The sequence below is a fragment of the Balaenoptera ricei genome, chromosome 1 (genome assembly GCF_028023285.1).
Source record: "Balaenoptera ricei isolate mBalRic1 chromosome 1, mBalRic1.hap2, whole genome shotgun sequence".
NCBI lineage: Eukaryota > Metazoa > Chordata > Mammalia > Artiodactyla > Balaenopteridae > Balaenoptera > Balaenoptera ricei.
In genome coordinates this window covers 148871812-148895535 of record NC_082639.1, presented here as the reverse complement: position 1 = coordinate 148895535, position 23724 = coordinate 148871812, and the positions used below count along the sequence as shown (strand labels likewise).

At 32.9% G+C, this 23724-nt stretch overlaps 1 protein-coding gene across 3 annotated transcripts in view; it reads right to left on the bottom strand.

Annotated features, from left to right (window-relative positions):
* ODR4 (odr-4 GPCR localization factor homolog) overlaps positions 1–23724 on the bottom strand; it is a 40820-nt gene that overhangs the window by 5258 nt on the left and 11838 nt on the right. For 2 of the 3 annotated variants that reach the window (XM_059938074.1, XM_059938065.1), the window contains 7 exons: positions 22704–22740; positions 21650–21790; positions 20547–20642; positions 19637–19705; positions 16036–16164; positions 15237–15325; positions 7730–7917 (listed from right to left, as the gene is read on the bottom strand). In XM_059938074.1, coding sequence (XP_059794057.1) covers positions 7730–7917; positions 15237–15325; positions 16036–16164; positions 19637–19705; positions 20547–20642; positions 21650–21790; positions 22704–22740 — 749 coding nt within the window. Of the gene's footprint in view, positions 1–7729; positions 7918–15235; positions 15326–16035; positions 16165–19636; positions 19706–20546; positions 20643–21649; positions 21791–22703; positions 22741–23724 lie in introns of those variants that run through there. The other variant, XM_059938082.1, reaches the window with a different exon arrangement.

Here is a 23724-nt window from a genome sequence, read left to right as displayed (position 1 = left end):
TATGATCCATGGTTAGTTGAATCCATGGATGGGGAACTGCCCATATGGAAAGCCAACTGAAGCTGTATGTGGATTTTCGACTGCGCGAGGGTCAGTGCCCCTAACCCCCATGTTGTTCAAGGGTCAACTGAACTTCACGTTGATCCCTTTATTTACAAAGAAGAGAAGAGAACCACAGAGTGACACAGTAAATACTACTGTTTAAATTCAAAGTAAAATAGCTTATTGCTTGGATTTAAAATATCTTTTATAGACATCTTTGTATCCCAACATACTGGCACATGCAGATGTGCTCACAAGGATGACGCATAACTTACTGAAATAATTATCTGTGGTACCGAAATGGATGAAAAAACATTTGCCTGCTTCTCATCAACTTCCCCTGAAGAAAAGTTTGTCATTTTGAGAAATAATCCTTAGTAGCCACCTCATTAGAATCAAGGGCAAAACTGTCTTTTTTTCCCTCTTTGAGCATATGACTAAAGTACTTTAAAAACAAACACAAAATGTTTTTCTCTTTTGTTCTACTCCCATATCAAACTAGTCACAAAGGCCAACAAATTCTCATGAACTGTCTCCAGAATTATTCAGTCTTCCATATTTCTACAGCATCCAGTTTTCTCGGGGGCCGTAACACTTTACTTCTAGACTACCAGCTTAAAATTTCCCCTAACTTCATCCATATGTCTAAAAGTTGAATGGAGAGTACAATTTTATTCATTTTAAAAACATACACTCACACACACACAGAACTTTGGCTTTTTCTTTTAGCAAATATCACTGCTAAAAAGCTTTTTCTTTGGGCCACTAAAATCCTTATCTCAGATAAAAACAAAAATAATGGATGAAGCATGAATTATACTTATTTGCGACAGGAAATTTTTTACTTTTTTACTTGAGTACCTATAGATAAAGAGCACAAAAATGGTTTTATTTGTCATGACATATTACTCACACATTTAATACTGATTTGTTATTTGTGAAGAAGAGCATGCTCTAAGAGGTCAAGTCCACTGTATAAACAATTTACTTCTATTAAAAAAAGACATTCCATTGCTCTGCTATTTCCATTTTAAAATCTGTCATTCAAAATCATATTGATTTGATACAAAGCTGAGACAATTTTACTGAAGCAGAGCATTTTTCAAGGATGAATAAATCCTACCATAACAATTTGTTTGTGTCTGTTTTTGGTGGGGCCACGTAGAACTTAATTCAAATCTCAGATACTGTCATTTTTACCAATACCTTAATGTCATCTGAACTTTAAATGCAAATAACATGTGATTCAATAGGAAATTAGATCTTAACCATTCCTTAAAACCAGGTAATTTTAACTGCAGACAAATCTCAAATTATTCATGTAAGAAAGCAACCTTTCTTAAGCAACTGTCAACAAAGGAGAAGACAAGGGCCATGATGAATGCACGCTAAGTTGTACATATAGTCAATTTCATTCCAAGCTGCTGATAGGTAGGACTATTTAGAAGCTTAAAATGAAATATTAGCACTTGAACTCCTTAGTTAGGTGTCATCTTCCAGATCCCTAAATCCTAAGTTAATGAGGTTTCACTAGACAGCCATTAAAATACATCTTCAGCATTACTTTTTTTTCTTTATAATTAAATTATCAATGTTTAACCAAGCAATGAAAATTAATTTCACCTCTGATATCAAGACAGAATTGGCAAAGATGGGTTTCACCAGATTTTAAAGGTGTGTCTCCAAATTTGCTGATACTGTGGATAAAGTACATCTGAATTATTAAGTTAATATCTACCAGGAGATGACTAATACATTTAAGAAATTTTAAAGCCATAGTTATCCCTCACCTTAAGTGAGTCATTTTGACAAACAAATTGTTCTTCATCCCTTAAGTCATTTCAAAGTATGTTATTTTAAAATACTTACTTGGCAAAATACGTATTTTAAACACAGCAACTACTTGGCAACTACATTACAGAACAGAAATAATTAAATAATCAAGCAAATAATAACATCAAATACTTGGAAAATAAAGCTAGATACTTATAACAAGTTTAACAATCCTAAATGTACAGTAATTGATTTCAAGTTTGAATTTGAACATTTGAACTCCACTTTTCATGGTTTATTTTACCTGGAAACCCTAATTTCAAATAATTAGCAAAATCTATGCACACTACATAGCATTACTCTTATACTTTAATGTTTTTCATTATAATTCAGAAGGTCCATTATTTAAAAGTTTTATAATAACCCTAGTAAATATCACCTTACATTTCTATATCTCTTTCTGTTTAGAAAGTATTTTCCCTAACATTTTTACTAAATTCTAGTACCAACACCAAAAGAATTTGGGGTTCAGAGAGGACTTGTTCAAGGTTACACAGCTGTAAGTGGAAGACCTGGACTCAGCCAGCTAAAACATCTTGGTAAAATTATGCATCTAATATTTTTGAATAAATGAAAGAATAAATGCAAAAGTGAACATAATTCTAAACCAACAGAATGTATATGTAAAAGCACTTAATTTTTCTATTAAAATGTTTATGGGGCTTCCCTGGTGGCGCAGTGGTTGAGAATCTGCCTGCTAATGCAGGGGACACGGGTTCGCGCCCTGGTCTGGGAAGATCCCACATGCCGCGGAGCAACTAGACCCGTGAGCCACAACTACTGAGCCTGCACGTCTGGAGCCTGTGCTCCGCAACAAGAGAGGCCACGATAGTGAGAGGCCCGCGCACTGCGATGAAGAGTGGCCCCCGCTTGCCGCAACTAGAGAAAGCCCTAGCACAGAAACGAAGACCCAACATAGCAATCAAGCAATCAAGCAATCAATAAATTAAAACTTAAAAAAAAAAAAATGTTTATGTTTTTACCCTATCCCATAATTTGGAATGTGTTATTTTACTACTAAATAACTATATCATTCCTTCTAATTCAACAAATACTTGATGAAGCAAAAATAATATAATTCTAGACAAGTCTTATTCTTGGCCACAATAAATCTGATGCCAATGTTCAATTCCTAAACAGCTTAGAGTTACTTTTACTGTATTCATCCTTGAAAATGAACTCAAATGTTACCTGCTCTGAGAAGCTTTCTCTGAATCACCTCCAGGGATAATGCCTGTGCTAAATGTTCTGATAATTCTCTGTTCATTCCCCTATTATGGAACTAACCTCTAGTTAAAGTGAAATATAATAGTAATAATAAAGAAAGAAAAAATGGAAAGAATTTACTAAAATTTGAAAATACTAATGTCAAACCTTTCTTACTATAGATTACAGGTTATTGCTAACCTACCATCAAAATATTTTTTTCTGATTGAATTATTAGCCAAATCACTAGAGACCCTAAAATTATGATCATTAATCTTGATGTTCTTGAGTTCTTAGTTACTCTTTGGAACTTACTACATGCCCTGCAATAATTAATAATGCATACAATTCTATCTTCCAAGTCAGATTATAGGCTTCTTGAGGAAAGGAATCTGGCCATTGACTTGTCATCTATAACACTACCTTGAACAGAGCAAATGCTTAATAAACATCTAACAAATAGACATAATAAATGCTATAAACTGGAATATTTACGGGGCAACAATTAGTGTTACATGTTGTCATATGTTTTTAATGTTCTATATCCCTTAAAATGTTCTGAACTATTGAGCCATAGAGCTATGACCATTATATCCTTTTAGAATCTTCATCATGTTCAGTGTAGTGCACTACACAAACCTTAAAAACCTTATATCTCGCTAGGCATAAGCTTACAATTTTTCAAGCATAAAATAAGTATTAAAAAAAGCTGTGCTATAGTTTCCTAAAAATGACCAATTCAGTATATGTCAAGTCAGTTAGGAACAAATATTTATGAATGCCTATCATGTTTTAGGCATGGAATTCAGACAGAGAAATAAATACTCTCGAGAAACTTGCAGTCTAATATGAAAGATTAATATTAAACATGCAACTGATGAGTTCAATAATTACAAGAATGGAAACTAATGCAAAAAAGCAGCAAAAAACTATGATTAAGTATAATGGAGGAACTCACCTAGTCTGGGCACATAAAAGTATCTACACAGGTTAAAAAAAATACTATTTAGCTCCTTGAAGACAGGATCAGTATCTTATTGAATTTTGGTCCCCAAACCCTAGGACTGACAAAAATCAATAATTTTTTCAGTCAACAAATATTTACTGATTACCTACAATGTGTTAAGGCTAGGTTCTTAGGAAAGTGCTAGAAATGACAGCAGTGAGCAAGAAAGGAAAAGTCCCTTTCCTTGTGACTCTTATGGAAAAATCAATAAATGTTTGCTGAAATGCAATATAAAATTGTTTCATACGGGTTTTAATTTATTAGGTTTTAGTTTTATTTGGGGGAGGCTGTCAAGCAAGGCTGCCATAGTTGCCTCCTTAGGAATGTATTACAGTGGTGAAAGCTACTTGGATTTTTATTTTAACCTGTCTTAGCAATTTAAACAATGGATATTAATCTGTTATTAATTGATATTAATAACTATAACTATTTTTAAAGTATAACTTATAAAGTACTGAATAAAATACAAACTAGTCTATAAATGCTTATGTTTAAAATATGACATAAAATTAAACAAGATAAAAATATTTCAGACAGATGGTAGTCTTAAAAAAATCTAAATGAAATCTCTCTCTTCCTATTCTTTTATATCTGATTTTTTTTATAAGTTTTTTTTTTTTAATTTATTTATTTATGGCTGTGTTGGGTCTTCGTTTCTGTGCGAGGGCTTTCTCTAGTTGTGGCAAGTGGGGGCCACTCTTCATCACGGTGCGCGGGCCTCTCACTATAGCGGCCTCTCTTGTTGCAGAGCACAGGCTCCAGACTTGCAAGCTCAGTAATTGTGGCTCACGGGCCCAGCCGCTCCGCGGCATGTGGGATCTTCCCAGACCAGGGCTCGAACCCGTGTCCCCTGCATTAGCAGGCAGACTCCCAACCACTGCGCCACCAGGGAAGCCCTATATCTGATTTTTAAAAAGTTGTGAATGGGCCAAGTTTTGCATACAGTGCTTCCCTTAGTCATACTTAATTCAGCAATGTAATATGCACTAAAAGTGTGACAAATAATTCAAAAGAATATGAAAACTATATATGATAACAGATCCAAGCTTCTAGCCAACAAGTGAGAAATTACACTGCATAAGATGAAATTAAATGAGGATGATGTAACATCATTTATTTAAGTTAAAAAAATTGTTTTAAATGATGGAATTAAGAGGGTAGGCTAAAATAAGTACCTAGATCATGGAAAGTAATAACCCTATAGTCTGACCTGGTTAAGTGTCACAGAAAGGCAGTAAAACAAAACTGTCGGAAAAAAAGCACAGACTCTAAAACCAAACTGCCTAAGTTTAAATTCCAGCTCCACCATTTATTAGCTATGTAACCCTGAAAAAATTACTTGACCTTTCTGAGCCTCAATTCTCTTATTGGGAAAACTGAGCTAACAATAGTATAATAATCATTATAGGGTTCTTATAAGGACTAAATGATTTAGCATCTGTAAGGCTCTTAAAACGGTGCCCAGCACATAGCAGGTTCGTTAAAAACAATAGCTAATATTATTAGAGTATTAGGTTCAATTCAGGGTAACATATTTCAAGAAAGGCAAGCCAGACTATACTGATATTTTAAAAAGCAGTTTTTAATCCTTCTTAGGTCACCAACCCTTTGAAAGCTATAGATCTTTCCCCCAGAAAAAAATTATACAATTATGTTCAAGCGGTTTAGGGATCTCCTGATAGCCAACTATGACCCAAAAATTTTGGACACCACAGGTTAAAAATTCCTAACCTAAAGAAAGGTAAACAAGGTGGTAAGGAAAAATGAGGTCTAGAAACTGTAATAATGAGAACAGTTAAAGGTATATGGGAGTATTTGGCTTTGAAATATTTAGAACATGACAACTGCCCTCAATGTAAACTTACAGCAAGGCCTCAATAAAGAAGCAGTACAGTTGACACTTGAACAACATGGGTTTGAAATGCACAGGTCTACTTATACTTGGATTTTTTTCAATAAATACATACTACAGTACTACACAATCCACGGTTGGCTGAATCTGTGGATGTAGAACTGCGGATATGGAGGGCCAACTGCAAAATTATACATGAATTTTCGACCACATGGAAGTCAGTGCCCCTAGCTCCTGTACTGTTCAAGTGTCAACTGTACTCATGTTTAATTGCTCCAGATTACTGAAAAAGTAGAGGTTTCAGGAAGGCAGACTGGAATTCAGAATAAGGAAGAAAAAAGTCTAAATACCCATAGATTTCAGTATTATATGAAAGAGGATGAACCAGGTCAACTCTAATGATCCCACGTAAAACTAATTCAAGTTATCAACAATAGAGTTGGTCAAGAACTACTGTTAGGCACTAGTGACAGAAGTAAACAAAAGCAAACAAAAATCTCTGCCCTCATGACTCTAAGATTGGTTGGCAGAAATAGCATAGTCGCTAATCTGGAAAAACATATTTCACAAAGTAGCAAACATTTCTACCAGTCTACTCCAAAATCTATCACTTAGAGAATATGCTATAGCTATACCTTTAAAAATATTAGTTTTCAGAGGACTGAAACATAGCTGCAGCTTTAACATCTTTTACTGAGCAATTTCGAGGGTTTTTTTTTTTCCCCTTTAAAACAAACTTACTATTCCACATGATTAATATGAACTTGGAGTTGTTGAAAAAACAAGCCTGGTGATCTCCAACTAACCTGAGGCTTTACTGACAGATTTGAAATTCACCAACCAAATACTTACTTGATTCACCATAGAAACAACAGGACTCAATCACTCTACTCTTGTGGGGAATGAGAATTAGTTAAGCAACAGAAGAATAACTAAGAAATTAGAATTAGAAAAAGGACTTAAAAATGGTTATATTCAAATTTCATAAACATTTATATTCAGAAGTAACCTAAAGACTTTCTACTATGATATCAGAAATTTCAAGACTGATAAATGGCTAGATACTCAATATTTATGGATACTTGCAAATAACTACCTTTACCACATATTTTTAAAATGTTTCAGGAAGACTGTCATACACATTTATAGACACGCTTTCATATCCTACTCTCACTAGAAACAAAAACAAAGCAAAGCAAAGCAAAACAAAAAAAACCTTTTAAAATGTAAGATGAAATATGAAAATAATGGTTAGGGGAAGAATATGTGTTACACAATTACATAGTATGGCAAATCTATGCTCTGTAAAAATAATCTTGATCTAATTTTTGGAACTGCCCATTTTAGATTAGTATCCCAATTATAATGAAGGGGACAGGAAAATAACAGCAAATAGTATGGAGATGTTTAATAGAGTGTTTAAAAAAACTTCTGCAACTTGATGCTTAACCAAATAATTAAAATAACAGATTTTGAGAAAACTTCTCTCATAACAAAAGAAATCCCTTAAAGCTATATATTTCTACCTGTTTAAGACTGAACTTATTTTATGAAGATCTACTTGCTAGGCTTGGAAAAATCTAAAGTATCTTAAATTTTGATACAATTTTCCAGGAAAACACTGCATGTTTATATACTGTGTAGAAAAAAAGACACATTTTTAAATGCCTCGAAAGTATCAAACAGAACTAGCTTTAAGGAAATCTAAAGACATGATACTTAAACTAGATGTCCCATAGGTAACCTCAGCTATAGTCTAATCTGGTTCTTAAATAACCTCATATAATTACCTGTGTTTATTTCCTCTGCAATTTCCAAATCTTCTATTTGAATCATATGATCTAACATCTCTATAAAATGGTCTCTTATTTCTTCAGCTGACTCATCACCAAATTTATAATCACATAACATTACAGTGGATCCCGGAATGGGGACAAAAACTCGGTGAGGGAGGATGTGGAACTCTTTTTCAGAATCTAAAAGGAGAAGAAACAATATCAATATTTAGACAGGTCTGTCACTGGTATCAGTGATAAATACTGTATAAGTATATGAAAGCATATGCCAAAAGAAATAAAATCTTAAAAGGTCTTTTCATTTTCTAATTTATCTCGCACAAAATTGCTTACTGAATTCTTTAACTCAATACCTAAGGCCTCTGCAAGGGACATAAATGATACTCCCATGAAATATAAACTCACCTCTGCCTTCAATGTGAAGACATTGTTGATTATACATTCTTATATTATCCACTGTCCTATGAAGGAATACCTAGGAGATAATTTTGCCCCTGGTCTCAGAAGTTGTTTTTCTTGTTTGTTTTAACCTTACAAGTACTGAATTTTCTGAACAATTTTTCCCTTTTTCATGCAAGTTTACAGAGCCAAATTAGTGGCTCACCTACATCAAGTGTATAGGTCGTGATAGCATTCATTTCTGTACTAATCTCACCACTGACTTCATCTTACATGATGTAGCCCCCTAATCAAGCATGTGTAGGACATTAAGATACACATTTTCTGTACTAACCTCACCACCAACTCCATCCTGCTTTCTTTTTCATTTTCCCTTTGCCTTGTTCTCATTTTTAATACCTACTTTACCTTCTTAACTTGTAATGCCTTTTTGTAAATAGCCTTAAGTCATTTTTAGAAAAAATAATCTGGACCTAAGTAAATAATGAATATTTCATTCTTCTTTCAACACACACATTTCGCTCAATTTCTAACATAAACACATAATTATTGTTTGGCTCAAAACCATGACTCTGATGCAAGTAACAAGATAGAGATTTTGTGTAAAGAATGACTTTTTTCAGCAATGGATATGATTTCAAAAGCTACCAATGTACAGACCAAGTAGAAAACCAGGGCTCACTTTAACAGTAACCTACCTTTCCTTGTCAAGAAACAAGTGGTAGCTTTATATAACTACAAACAGATGACAATGAAGAATGCCTTAAGTGTCATAGGAAATGTCGTGACTTAAATATGTAGTCCTGCCAGATCCTGCTTAATATATTGTTTTCAAATGAGAACTGGGAGAATTTTACTCTTTAACCAGACTGCCTCCTAGCTGTAAAATTATATTACTGCAATCTGTCTTATAGCATGTAAACTGTCCACACATTGATATTGGGAATATAGTATTTTATTTTGGGCCATAGTTTCTTAAAACAGGTTAAGTTCAAAATTTTCAAAGGTGGCCTAAGTGTAATTGGCATGCAAAATTTTAAAACAATTTCAAACTGCATTAATTCTAGGTTTGCCTGAAAAAGAGACAAATATGCTTGCTTATAAAATCAAATGTTAAAGAATTGGTTGCAATGAACTTATATTACTCATTAAAAAAAAAAGTGCTTACAATTTTCAAGTTAAAGTTAAATTAAACATTTATTATCTAAATAAGACCAAGTTTTCTAGCTGGTCTGAGGTTTAAAATGGGAGAGGAAAGCTTTAAAAAAAACCATACATCTTAAAAAGTACTCAAAAAAACAATTCTTTAGGCGTATTCCCATAGCAGAGTATTTAGTTCAAAATTATTTAAATAAGTTCAAAACAGAGAAAAAAATTTAAAGTTAAGCCAATATGATAAGAATTGAGATTTTGCTGGTTAAGTATAGAATCCTAACTCATACTGGAATATTATAGAAAATTTTGTAGAATAGGCAATATCTGAGCTGACTCTTGAAAGACAAACAGACATTTGCATGAAGGGATGAGAAGCGCGATCCAGACAGTGGAACCATGACTACAGGCAAAGAGGAATATAAATGTTCTGAGAGGACAGGCAGTATGGATGGATGTGGATGTAGGGATGGAAGAAGGTAAGAGATTTCATAGCTGATGACCTCAGTTTTCACAATGAGTATGTCATCTACTGAGAGTAAGTTGGGCAGGACTGAATGCAGGCGGATAGAGAATAATGAAGAAAGCCTGGAATACTTGTTAAGGGAAGGAAAAGGGGAAGACCAGAATAAGTAAAGGGACTGACTGGAGTTCTTATTTTATTTATTTATTTATTTATTTATTTACTGTCACCTGAAGTATTAAGTTCTTTCATCTGGATAGCCAGAATTAAAAAACTATGTTTACTTTAAAGATTAAGAATGTAATGTTAATATGCCCTTTGCAGACTTCCTTATGCATGCAAAAAATATTCTAGTTCAGGTTAATTTCATGGCATACATTCTAGATTTTACCATATTACAAACCTACAAGATTTTACCAGTATATAAGAAGCATAAGCAAAACAAATATCGTATATTAATGCATATATGTGGAACCTAGAAAAATGGTACAGATGAACTGGTTTGCAGGGCAGAAATTGAGACACAGATGTAGAGGACAAACGTATGGACACCAAGGGGGAAAGTGGCGGGGGAGGGGTGGTGGTGGTGGGATGAATTGGGAGATTGGGATTGACATATACACATTAATATGTACAAAATAGATAACTAATAAGAACCTGCTGTATAAAAACATAAATAAAATTCAAAAATTAAAAAAAAATAATAATATTGTGTTAGCTATTCTAGGTCTTGTGCCCCTTCATACAAACTTTAGAATCATTTAGTTGATATCCATAAAGTAACTTGCTGAGATTTCGATAGGAATTTCATTGAATCTATGATCAAGTAGGAAAGAATTGACATCTTAACTATATTGAGTCTCTCAATCTATGAACAAGAACTATCTATCCATTCATTTAGATCTTTGATTTCTTACATCAGAGTTTTATAGTTTTCCATATACAGTTTCTATGTATATTTATTAGATTTATACATAAGTGTTTCATTTTCGGGGCCCTATTGTATTGTATATGTTATTTATTCATTGCAAATTCCAATTGTTCATTTCCATATATAGGAAAACACTGACTTTTATAAATTACCTTGTACGCTGTGAACTTGCTAGATCACTTATTAGTTAGAGTTTTTCGTATCCTTTTTGTGACTTTTCTAGATAGACAATCATGTTATCTGAAAAGTTTTATTTTTTCCTTCCCTATCTGTATATATTTTGTCTCCTTATTGCACTACCAAGGACTTCCAGTAAAATGATGAATAGGGAATTAAAAAAAAAAATGTCCTGCTGGGATTTTGACCTGCATTATGTTGAATCTATAGATCAATTAGGAAAAAGTTGACGTCTTAATAACATTGAGTCTTCCAATCCATGAGCATGGCATCTTTCTCCAATTATTAGGTCTTTTCTAATTTGTCTTGGCAGTGTTTTGTAGTTTTCAGTACATAGATCTTATATATATTTTGTTAGATTTATCTCTAAGTATTTTATGGTTATTTGAATGCTATTATAAATGGTATTTAATTTTTAAAAAATTTCCAGTTTTTTCTTACTATAGAGAAATATAATTGAGTTATATATATTGACCTTATATTCTGGGACCTTGGTAAATTCACTTATTAGTCCTAGTAGTTTTATTTTTAAAGATTCTTTTGGATTTTGTGTGTACACAATCATGTCACCTGAGAATAAAGACAGTCATTTCTTCCTTTAAAAAAAAAAAAAAAAAGAAGAAAGATAAGCTAAGTAAAATGAGGACTAAATTTAAGATCTAACAATTGGGTGTATATATACTCAACTTCAAAATTTACATGTTCGTATTATTATACTTGCAATATATTTTTTTATCTTGATATCTTAAAATCTACTAACATGTTGCTGGAATAATTATCCTCTTACTACAGTTCAAAAAATGTATACTTATACTTGGTTCATTTTTGAAATATAAGGCTACACTGCACAAAACTTAAAGTTAAGAAAGTTTAAATACAACCATCATTAAATAATTCTCTTCCTTCAGTACCTCCAACTTAATAGTCACTACTACTTGATGAGGGCTTGGCCTACCAACCTGTATTAGGGACTTTAAAAACATCATCTTCTTTCATCTCACAGGCTCGAAAAATAGCTACTATAATCCCTGTTTTTCACATAAGACAGTGGATGCTTAGACAGGCTAAATTATTCGCCTGAAGTCACTCCAGTAGTGTTAGAGTAGACACAGAACCCAAGAACTTCAGTCTTTGCTCTTTCCACCAAACTACACTGCCTATTCTCTCTTCCCACAAGCTCAAAGGCTACTCAATTATCAGTGAAAATATTCTTTCATTTTGTAAAAATGTAAGATTGGATGATAACATTAACTTCTAATATATCAAATTTAATGTATAAACAACTGCTATTAGAAGTAATTAATTTTACTGATTGGACATCAGCAAAAATTTCAAAATACTAACTCACTTAATAGAATACTAGAGCAGTCATTTGATACCCTTTTTATGAAGCATTTGTAATGGAAAGGAATATTTAACTAATGTGTGTGATAAGGCAGATCTTTGGCATTATTGGTGGATATATCCCCATGTCCCAGAAAATCCTCAAATTCACAGTTCAGTTGTAACACATACTGTTACTCAGAAAGTGAAGTAGTGTTTAATACCATGAGTTATCACACACACAAAGTCAAGTAGCAAAAACAAAGCCACAGAGATGAGACTGCTAGACTAATTGGGTGGCTAAGTGACCAGGTTTTACATACTTCCCAAAACAAAACTCTCAACCCAATTGCTGCATGTAAAATTCAAATTCATGTCTCAGCAAAACTATACATTATTAGTGGATGGGTTTTTCCACTAATAATAACTTCAGGGTTATTTGTGAAGTACATGAAAGACAGATGTTAAATCTGGAAATTCCAGGTATCTATCATACTAGGAATAGAAAAAAGATTATAATCAGTCAACCAAACCTGATATACTGGCTATTATAACTAAAAGAAGTTAGTTATACACAGGAGCTATGCTTTTCTCCTATAAAAATAAACATATTCCCTTAACAAGCTAATATGTATGTTTCAACTAGTACATATTCAACCGTGAATTGCAAATCCACCTGAATAGTAGAAAGGCAGATAAATGTGTAGCTTCAAAAAGCATACTCAGGGCTTCCCTGGTGGCGCAGTGGTTGAGAGTCTGTCTGCCAACGCAGGGGACATGGGTTCGAGCCCTGGTCTGGGAAGATCCCACATGCCACGGAGCAAATGGGCCCGTGAGCCACAACTACTGAGCCTGCGCGTCTGAAGCCTGTGCTCCGCAACAAGAGAGGCCACGATAGTGAGAGGCCCGCGCACCGCGATGAAGAGTGGGCCCCGCTTGCCACAACTAGAGAAAGCCCTCACACAGAAACGAAGACCCAACACAGCCAAAAATAAATAAACAAATAAATAAATAAAAATAAATTTTAAAAAAAGCATACTCAATATTATAATTTTCTTTTTGAGTAAAAAAATTTTTTCTAATACAAATTATTGAAAAGGTATAAATTGTTCATGTTTCTCAAAAGATGGAATAGTTATAAAAGGTTAAGACACCATGACTCAGCCTTTTTTAAATCTAGTAAAGTCTGTTAGAGAAGAGATGAGAAGTATATAAACTAGTACACACACACAAAAAAAAAAAATTGGAAAGAAAAAGAGAGATCAATTGCATATACACCTATTAAAGACTCTATTATATATAATGGTCAACACTAATAAATTAATGGCTTTAAAATGGTAACACAGACAGTCTCTTCAATAAGTGGTGCTGGGAAAACTGGACAGCTACACGTAAAAGAATGAAATTAGAACACTCCCTAACACCATACACAAAAATAAACTCAAAATGGATTCGAGACCTAAATGTAAGACTGGACACTATAAAACTCTTAGAGGAAAACATAGGAAGAACACTCTTTGACATAAATCACAGCAAGATCTTTTTTGATCCACCTCCTGGAGTAATGGAAATAAAAACAAAAATAAACAAATGGGACCTAATGAAACTTAAAAGCTTTTGCACAGCAAAGGAAACCATAAACAAGACGAAAGGACAACCCTCAGAATGGGAGAAAATATTCGCAAACGAATCAATGGGCAAAGGATTAATCTCCAAAATATATAAACAGCTCATGCAGCTCAATATTAAAGAAACAAACAACCCAATCCAAAAATGGGCAGAAGACCTAAATAGACATTTCTCCAAAGAAGACATACAGATGGCCAAGAAGCACATGAAAAGCTGCTCAACATCACTAATTATTAAAGAAATGCAAATCAAAAGTACAATGAGGTATCACCTCACACCAGTTAGAATGGGCATCATCAGAAAATCTACAAACAACAAATGCTGGAGAGGGTGTGGAGAAAAGGGAACCCTCTTGCACTGTTGGTGGGAATGTAAATTGATACAGCCACTATGGAGAACAGTATGGAGGTTCCTTAAAAAACTAAAAATAGAATTACCATATGATCCAGCAATCCCACTACTGGGCATATACCCAGAGAAAACCATAATTCAAAAGACACATGCACCCCAATGTTCACTGCAGCACTATTTACAATAGCCATGTCATGGAAGCAACCTAAATGCCCATCGACAGACGAATGGATAAAGAAGTTGTGATACATATATACAATGGAATATTACTCAGCCATAAAAAGGAACGAAACTGAGTCATTTGTTGAGACGCGGATGGATCTAGAGACTGTCATACAGAGTGAAGTAAGTCAGAAAGAGAAAAAGAAATATCATATATTAACGCATGTATGTGGAACTTAGAAAAATGGTACAGATGAACCGGTTTGCAGGGCAGAAGTTGAGACACAGATGTAGAGAACAAACGTATGGACACCAAGGGCGGAAAACCGCGGCGGGGTGGGGATGGTGGTGTACTGAACTGGGCAATTGAGATTGACATGTATACACTGATGTGTATAAAATTGATGACTAATAAGAACCTGCAGTATAAAAAACCAACCAACCAAACAAACAAAAAAACTAATACTACACTTTCTTTGGGTTATTTGTATGGAAATATGTTAATATAAATGTTTCAGACATTACATGAAATTTCTAAATATCTTATATGTTCCAGTATAATTTATAAGTCATAATTCTAGTTATTTCTTTAAAATGTATATCTCAGAAATAACTAAAAAAAAAAAAAAAGGTAACACAGCTTATCTATTCTGTCAAAAATTCATACAAAATTTTTCTTTTTAAATACTCCCTGAAATTATTAAATGTTGACAGATTTACTATTACAAGGTGTTCAAAAACTTTTTTTTAGGTGGCAACTGAAAATTTTCATTCAATAAGAAAAGTAAATGATGACATATTGTTTTAAAAAAGATATATGCAGTTAAAAAGATGATATTATCTATTATATCTTGACATCCTAATATATTAATTGAACACATGCAAAAAAAGTACTAAATATTATATTCATAACTTTTTTTTCTGGAATTTCATTCAAAAGCAGATCCTCAAATAGTACTTCACAACGATCAGCAACTGTATTCAATATATCTCTTTTCATGGCCTATGGAAAACCAAAACAAACCACAATAAGAAATAAAATCCATTTCCTTAAATTTGCATTATTTTATTACCAAAACCCCCCACATAAATGACTTCCCTGTATAATCATGTCCACTAAAATAACTAGTATGTCATTCCATTTGTCCATTTATGTAACAGGCTTATCTATACATTAACAGTTTAACAGCAAATTTACCCAGACTTCATCTAAACAGTAAATTTAAACCAAATAAATGAACAAAATTTTGCATCTGAACAAATAATGCTAGTGGTCCAAATTAGAAAATGCATAACTATGACAAAAGTGCCAGTCATCATTTTTTAAATTTCTAAATTATATTGATTATAGAACAATACCTAGTAATTCTTTGTAGGTGTACTTTTCCTGTTATTTAAAAAGTTCAATTTCCCTCAGAAGAAATGATTTCAAATATTCTAATATGTTACAACTGTGGAACACTTAATACACTTGTATAATCACTTCAAAAAGGTATAAAAATAGACATTCTACATAGGAAAATCTTGGGACCAATTACCGGTATATTTGGACTGCCCAACAGACTGGACTTTTATCAGTTAAAATCAAATGAATAATTATGAAATTTGAGATTGAAAAAAGGTAAAATTTTAAGATTTTTGAATAATTATGTTAACATGCTTCAGTTTTTCATATACCAGTTATTCCTTTTTTTTTTTTTTTTTTTTTTTTACCTGTACAGCATCTTTAACCTTGGGTTTATTGCTATGAATATAAGCTCTGCATTTCACAGCACCCTTAAGGTTTACAGAGCCACTGCAGATCTGGACTGTGGCTGTGGATCTGTGGTCTGAATTCAGAAGCTGAAAGACAAAATCTGTTTAGATTCTAATAGCCAATGACTATTAATTATGTGAAACATTTAAACATTATATATGTGAGTCATTTCATGAAGCAAGAAGGAATTTTTAACTGGACCAGGTGTCTGAAAATATTCCCCATAAATTTTTAAAAGGCCTTCATATTTCTCCTTATAAGTTACATGTTATTTTCTGAGTATTTTGAACATACTCTGAAATTAAATACACTACATCTAATTTTTTTCTTACTAATATAACCATGTAAAGTACCAATATTCATTCAATACGTTCATTAAACATACATTATTTGCAGATTACGCAGATAAGTACTATTAAGATGAAAAGATGTAAAAAGAAGATATGATCTAGTAAGAGAAGGTACACTATGCAAGATCTGCACAAAAATAACTGGAATACAAAGCAGGATGTGATAAATATGATAAAATTACAAGCAACATATAGACACTCATTTATTTATACATTTTTAACTCATAACTTTTATAGACTGAAGGTAATGTTATAGGCTTCACAGCAGAAAAAAAGCAAGTCAACTATGCCTGTCACCAGAAAATGATACCAGTGATTGTCATTTTCACCTCACAGACCCATTCTTATTTAATCTAAGTAGGGTTAGTTTATGCATGGTTTTGAGCTTTTTCACAGACATTTTTAACCTTATCATTTCAATAAGTGCCAAAACAAGGAGAGGATCGAAACTTTGAAAGTACTACTAGAGGCCCATAAAATCACACTGGAACCAAAAATTATGATTAAAAAAAAAATAGACATGGTAAAAATATATGTTCTAAGTGTACCTGAAATAAATATTCAACAATAGGGTCAATTCTGAAGAACAGAAACAAATCATACAACCCGTGACCAGTGCTAACTAACCATGTGCCTAGGCAGTAAGAAACAGTCAGGAAGTGATGAGGACAAATGGTGAAGAAATCAAAAGACTTGAATATGTAGCCACTGAAAGAGCATGAATAGTCAACGTCTAATGTAATTCAGGCAAAGGCTAAATTTTTTTTAAGAATTTAAACTTAAACACAGTCAAGGTCTTGGTAAAAAATTTGTCACAGACCAAATAAATAGTCCAGAAGATTCCAGGTCCATGCAAAAATGTCAATCATCAAACCAAGCAAAAGGGTGATGATGCTGATACTCTATTTGGAATAAGCTTCTTATGATACTTGTGGAGATCACTGATATATCAATAAGTGGAGCAGAGGAGGAGTAATGGGCTTCCCTCATCCACTCAACAGAACTTTACTATAGAAAAATAATGCTCTATTTTACATACTTAATATCTAATTTACAATACATATAACACATTTACAGCATATATATTATATATGCATAAATTAGAACATTATTTTCCAAATGGACTAGACTATATATATAAAAGACTACACACACACACACACACACACACACACACATACCAAGGAGAAGACCTTTTAAAGAATAAAAGGACTGCTTCACTCCTTTTCAGTGGAAATGTATCTGGGCTCTATACAGGTCAACTCGCCTTGGTTTCTTTGGACTTAGGAACAAACTAGCTACTTTGGGAATCTAACCTATTCATAAGTGGAGGAACTTCTGTGATGCTGACATATTTTGGAAAAGGAAAGACCCCTCTGGTTATGGCGACCAAATGAAACCTTACTGAAATGGTAACATTTGGGCTAGATCTTCATGTATAGAATAGGAGGAGTTTGACAGTCTGGATGATAAGGGAAAAAAATGGCACTGGTAAGACAGATGGCTCGGGAAACACACAGAACTTTGAAGGCATAGAAAGCATACCTCTAGAATAGTAAGTTAGAAAATAATGGAAAGGCATGTTGAGGCCATGAAAAGCCTTGAATTAGACTTTCCTAACTAGTCAATATAGAGCAATTAAGGAATTTTAAGCAAGGAAAGTAACACAATCGGTGTCTAACCCTTATACACACTTAATAAATACTAACTGAAAAAAAAAACTAGTAAGTAAATGAACAGTGAATGAATGCAAACTGTGATTCAGAAAGGATAATCTGAGGTAATATACAGGATAGATCAGAAATACGGAAGATATTCCAAGAGATATACAAACAAAGGTATCAGGATTTCGGAGAATGAATCACTTTGGACAAGAATGAATAGATGGAGAGAAACTAGTTAAGAGTTACTTGTGATAAACTAGGTAAAATAATTATGTTGTAAGGCTAATGGCACTGGGACTATAAGGAAAATAAAAGAGGAGCTATGCTGCAAAGAAAAAATCAACAAGACTTGATGAAGGGTGACTGGGAGGAAAGTGGCATCAAATACTTATTGACTACTTATTATATATTGGTCATTTTAAAGTTTCCAGCTGGCTGACCAGTGGAATTATTGACAAAAATATATGATACCATATACTATTAATTATAATAAATTATCTCATGATATTATCTTCTACTCTTCTCTCTATATTCCCACCCTCTACACATCTTCTAACTGCAATTTTATAACTAAAATAATTTTAACTGAATTGTTTAATAAACCGAGAGGTCACATAAGCATAACTAGTAAAAAGCGTATAGGTAGAAGAATAGCCTTAAAATAAAGAACACTTCTAAAATCAAAAAGGAGGAGGAAAACTAAAGACTGAAAGTACTTTTAAGATACTGAGAAGAGAAACTGAGAAATGTTTAGTGGCGTAAGTCCAACAACAATTTAGTAATGTTCTATTGCTAAACACAGAAAAGGAAAAGAAGAAATTAAAGCATCCTCATATGACAAACTGCTTTTGAGTCTATTTTATTCAGTTAAAAAAATATATAAGTCCTGGTAGTATTTCCCTGTTTCAACATTTTCAGTATATTGAAATGAAAAGTTTTCTAAAAACATGGATGTTCTTTATACCCTATCTGGCCTCTAGGATAATTTCCAGCAGGATTAAAATCAAAAGTATGCATACTTTTAGGAATAATTATGCAACTTTAAATTCCTGAAAAGAGATGTGTAATTTAAAACAACCATATAAAAACATAAACCTTGCTAATACTGTGTGGGTTTTGTCAAATCAGAGGTATAAATCTGCTTCAAATTAGGTATATAACAACTCTTGGCACATCTGTGCACACTTATTTTTAAGTTAAGAATTGCAACTTTGCTCATAAAACTTACAACACCAAATATCATACACATGTATATGTGTGTACATATATATGTGTATGTATACATATATACATTTTTTCCTAATTGCTATCTACTTGATGTTAAAATTTTAATAGGCTTGAGACAATAGATCCAAATAGATTTTATTAAAATAATGTATCTTGGGAATAACTTTCTTAGAACTGAACATTTTTTATAGTCCTTTACATCTCTAAAATTCTTTGACTCTCTAACAATAACCATAAAAACAGAAACAATTTCATTAAGCTTATTCTAAGAAATACTGTATTTTAATTTTAGATAAGGAGTATGTTAAAATATTTACCAACTGTGTTAGCACTCTGACATCAAAAGAATGATTAGCTGCTTGAGTATTTCCTCTAGAAGATTTTTTCTGAAACAACACAAAAATTTAAAAAATTAGATTGTTGAGGTTGGAGTGGAACATAAAAGACAATTTAGGGACTATCCGACATACACTAATTAACTCAGAGGGAAAACAGGTCTTATTATTTGTCTTATTTTAGCTTTTTCTATAGATGTGTAACTTTGTGTAGTCTACATCAATTAACGTGCACTCTTAAAAACCATTTATCTCCTACTTTTATTCCCCTAAAGCAAGGATCGGCAAACTATGGCCTATGGGTCAAATTCAGACTGCCACCAGTCTTCGTAAATAAGGCTTTACTGGAACACAACCAAGATCAGTCATTTACATATTGTCTATGGCTGCTTTCATGCTACAACAGCAGAGCTGAATAGTTGTAAGAGAGAACACATGGCCTGCAAAGCCTAAAATATTTACTGTTTGGTTTTTTACATTAAGTTCACTGATCCCTGCTCTAAAGGGAGAGATCACCAAAGTTCCTCTTCAAATCGAAGATATTTTAGAAGCCCATATAGACCCCTCTTATAAAATGGCCAAATTTAGTTTTTAAACTGTTATTAGGGCAGAACATGACTTTAGTTTTAAGCAAGCAGCTTACACTGTAGAAATTAGATGTTATTTAGATGACACTCTCTCCTTTAGGTTTCAAAATTCCTATGATTTAAGAAATAATCTCGTATCATTTTCTGAGAAAAACATTTGCGCTTTAGTTTAAAAGACCTTAGAAATAAAAAGTAGATGAATTGTTTTCATGAAGGCAAGGCCTAAAGAACTAAAGATAAGTCATCTTTTATTTTTCCTTAAGCACAAATAATTTCATAAGAAAGATGATTTTCTCTTAACTCACCTGTCCTTCTAATAGGTCACAATCTTCATCTTTAACTTGTCCATTAATCAAATAAATACTATTTTCTATTTGCTTGGCCCAATGTATAAGTCCATTCTTAAAAGAAATACAACATGGATATCATTCAAATATAATGCCATCTCAAACTCCCTCGAGTCGACTTTTTTCTACCTAGTATACTGAAATATTAAAAATCCCTAAGTATCAGCAATGTGGCATTTAAATTCAATATCATAAACAACAAAAAAGTGTATCCCCAATTTTTGGCACTTTACCCATATTTAATAATAGTTTTTCTAATCTTTTTCCCAAACTAACATTTATGTCACAGACCTAGGAGACTTAATAACCACAGTCAAATAAAATTCAATAATTCCTGTTATCTTAAAAAAAGTGAGAAAAGAGAAAGAGCCTCAAACAAATATATAAAGCAGTATTAAAGAAGAAAAAATAAGCAAGCTCCATTTACCTCCTTCAATAGGAAAAAAGAAGAGAAATAAGTTATGAACAAAATGGTACAGAAATACAAAAAAGAACTGGAAGATGGAAAGCAAAACTAAAGATGAAGATAGTTCCCTGTGCTATACAGTAGGACCTTGTTGTTTATCCATTCTATATGTAACAGTTTGCATATGTTATTCCCAAACTCTCAATCTATATTCAATATCCTGTGATAACCCATAATCGAAAAGAATATGAAAAAGAATATATGAATCACTTTGCTGTACAGTAGAAATTAACACAACATTGTAAATCAACTATATTTCAATAAAATAAATTTTTTAAAAAACTAAAGATGAAGAGAAAGCAAGAAGACCAAAGAGTACATCTTCTTACATAATTATATTTTACAATGTACATAATTACATGTTAATTAACAAATATTTATGGAGCACTTATTATGCTAAATACATTAGTATGATAACAATGTCCCACCTCTAATTTTTTAATCTGGGCAGAGCAACAAATTAGTTACCCATAACAATATTATTATAATTAGAATGCAATTTTTGAGGATTATAAAATGAATGGCACAGACAACCAGAATAAAGGCAGATCATCTATTCAGCAATCACTAAAGAAAATTCATTTTACCCTGATACCTTTGTATTTTTCTCCAGAGTATAGCTGACAGAAGTAGTAGACAGTGGGACATGAATATTAATATATACTGTACACTCTAAAGAAAGCCATGAAGCTGATAGTCCATTTTGATACTTCCAATCTGCTGGTTTTGCAGAACTCTTTAGCAAAGGGGGAAAAACATAAAATATGTGATTTACGTAAAACACACGGAGCAATAAAACATCATAAAATGTACAACCCAGTAACTTATACAAGCTGTTATCTAATATATTTGGCCAAATTCCTTCATCAAAGGGTAATAGGTTAGAACTAAATAAAAATAAAGCATGCATTAAAAGTTCAGTATTCTTCAGCATATCCCAGGCAATCTTGGCAACTCCCTCGCCCAGTGAAAGGCTTGCTTAAAATTCTGACAAGTCCTCTGGTCCTGTAGTTCCCATCTGTAGCTTCAACAGTGTCAATTCTGAAGCTTCTGGTGGACAGTAAATAATCACTGAGCAAATACTAAGTGCCAGACATTTTCCTTTCTGTCCTATCCTTGCTAACAGAATACTGCATTACTTTTTCACACTGCTTCTTTTTTTTTTTTTTTTTTTGGCCACACTGCATGGCCTGTGGGATCTTAGTTCCCAGACCAGGGATCAAACCCGTGCCCCCCTGCAGTAGAAGCATAGAGTCTTAACCACTGGACCACCAGGGAAGTCCCTCACATTGCTTTTTAGACACCTTGGCAAAATGTTAGTCTGGATTCTGCTGAGTACAGACAGCTTGTTTACTGGGCACTGTGGCTCCCACAAGTCTAGACACTTTTACTGCTAGCCTCTCAAATATAATACCAGACACATAAACAAGGTAGGGACAGCTTAACAAAAATATTTTAACAATAAAAAAAAAATATATAAATTGTCCTTGTCTGTAGTGAAATTAATCATATTTCAAAATAAAAAACTACAGGTGGTTGTGGACATTAATAGGAAGAGATAGCACTGAAAATTATTAAAACTAAAAATTGAATTTTATTTAAAAATAGTTTGCAACACAGAAAAATCTTTAAGGAGCAGTTTTTCTTACCTTTGGATTGTGGATATCATAAGTTCGACAAAATATTCTTTATTAATTAAGGATAGAAATAACCAAAAAAATAAAAAATAAGAAAGCAATTCTTGATAATCAAAAGAAAATAAACCGTCAAAAAATAAAAATAAAGTATACGCATCCAAGAGTTTTTACAAAATCATACCACTTCATGGCATGACACTTAAAGATATGTATACACATATATATGTATGCATATGTTTGTGTAAATACATATACTTATATATATATAAATTCCTCTGACTATAATACTTGTGGTACTTTAAACTATTTCCTACTGTTTATAAATCCTGATAATCACAATGAACAGAATGATAGCTCTTACAAAACTGTCCTCAAATACAGACCCTTTTTAACAAATAGGAGTGCTGTTTTGAATGAAGTCAAGCCTGGGAATGTTTATTGGGTCAAAGGGTCTGTACATGAAACTTTCTAGTTAAATACCAAAGGAGTTAACAGCCCACCTTCTACAGGAATGATCCCTTTTTGAATTTTGTCTTTTTGCAGGTCCTAATTTATTGGGCCCTTGCATTGCTTCACTCCCTTGGTGAGGCTGCCTCATGCTTGGGAGGTACTTGCCCTGGTAATATGTAGAGGAAAGAAGCTAAGAAGGCCCTATAATTGGCTTTTAGTGTCACTTGATCTTGGCCAAAGATATAAAAATTGCCAGCTCGGTGCACCTGTGCTTTGCATTGAACATTTTATCTATAGGAACTGGAGGTAAACAAAATAAAAGCATTACTTTGCCTAAGCTGTACCTTTCTGTAGGGGCCCTAGTGTATTTTAATGAACAGGGGTGGAGAGCTGGGAAAGAGTTCAGAATGCCCAGTCCTTGCCACCTCTCTCAAACTCTTTACAACCCTGACACATGATTAACAACCATTCTTACCATTATTATTGGCAGTCCGAATTATGTGTTATTTACAGAAAAACGTACAAACTAAGCCTATTTTTTAAATGATGACTTAAATAAATGTTTGGGGAAAAAACCTGCAGG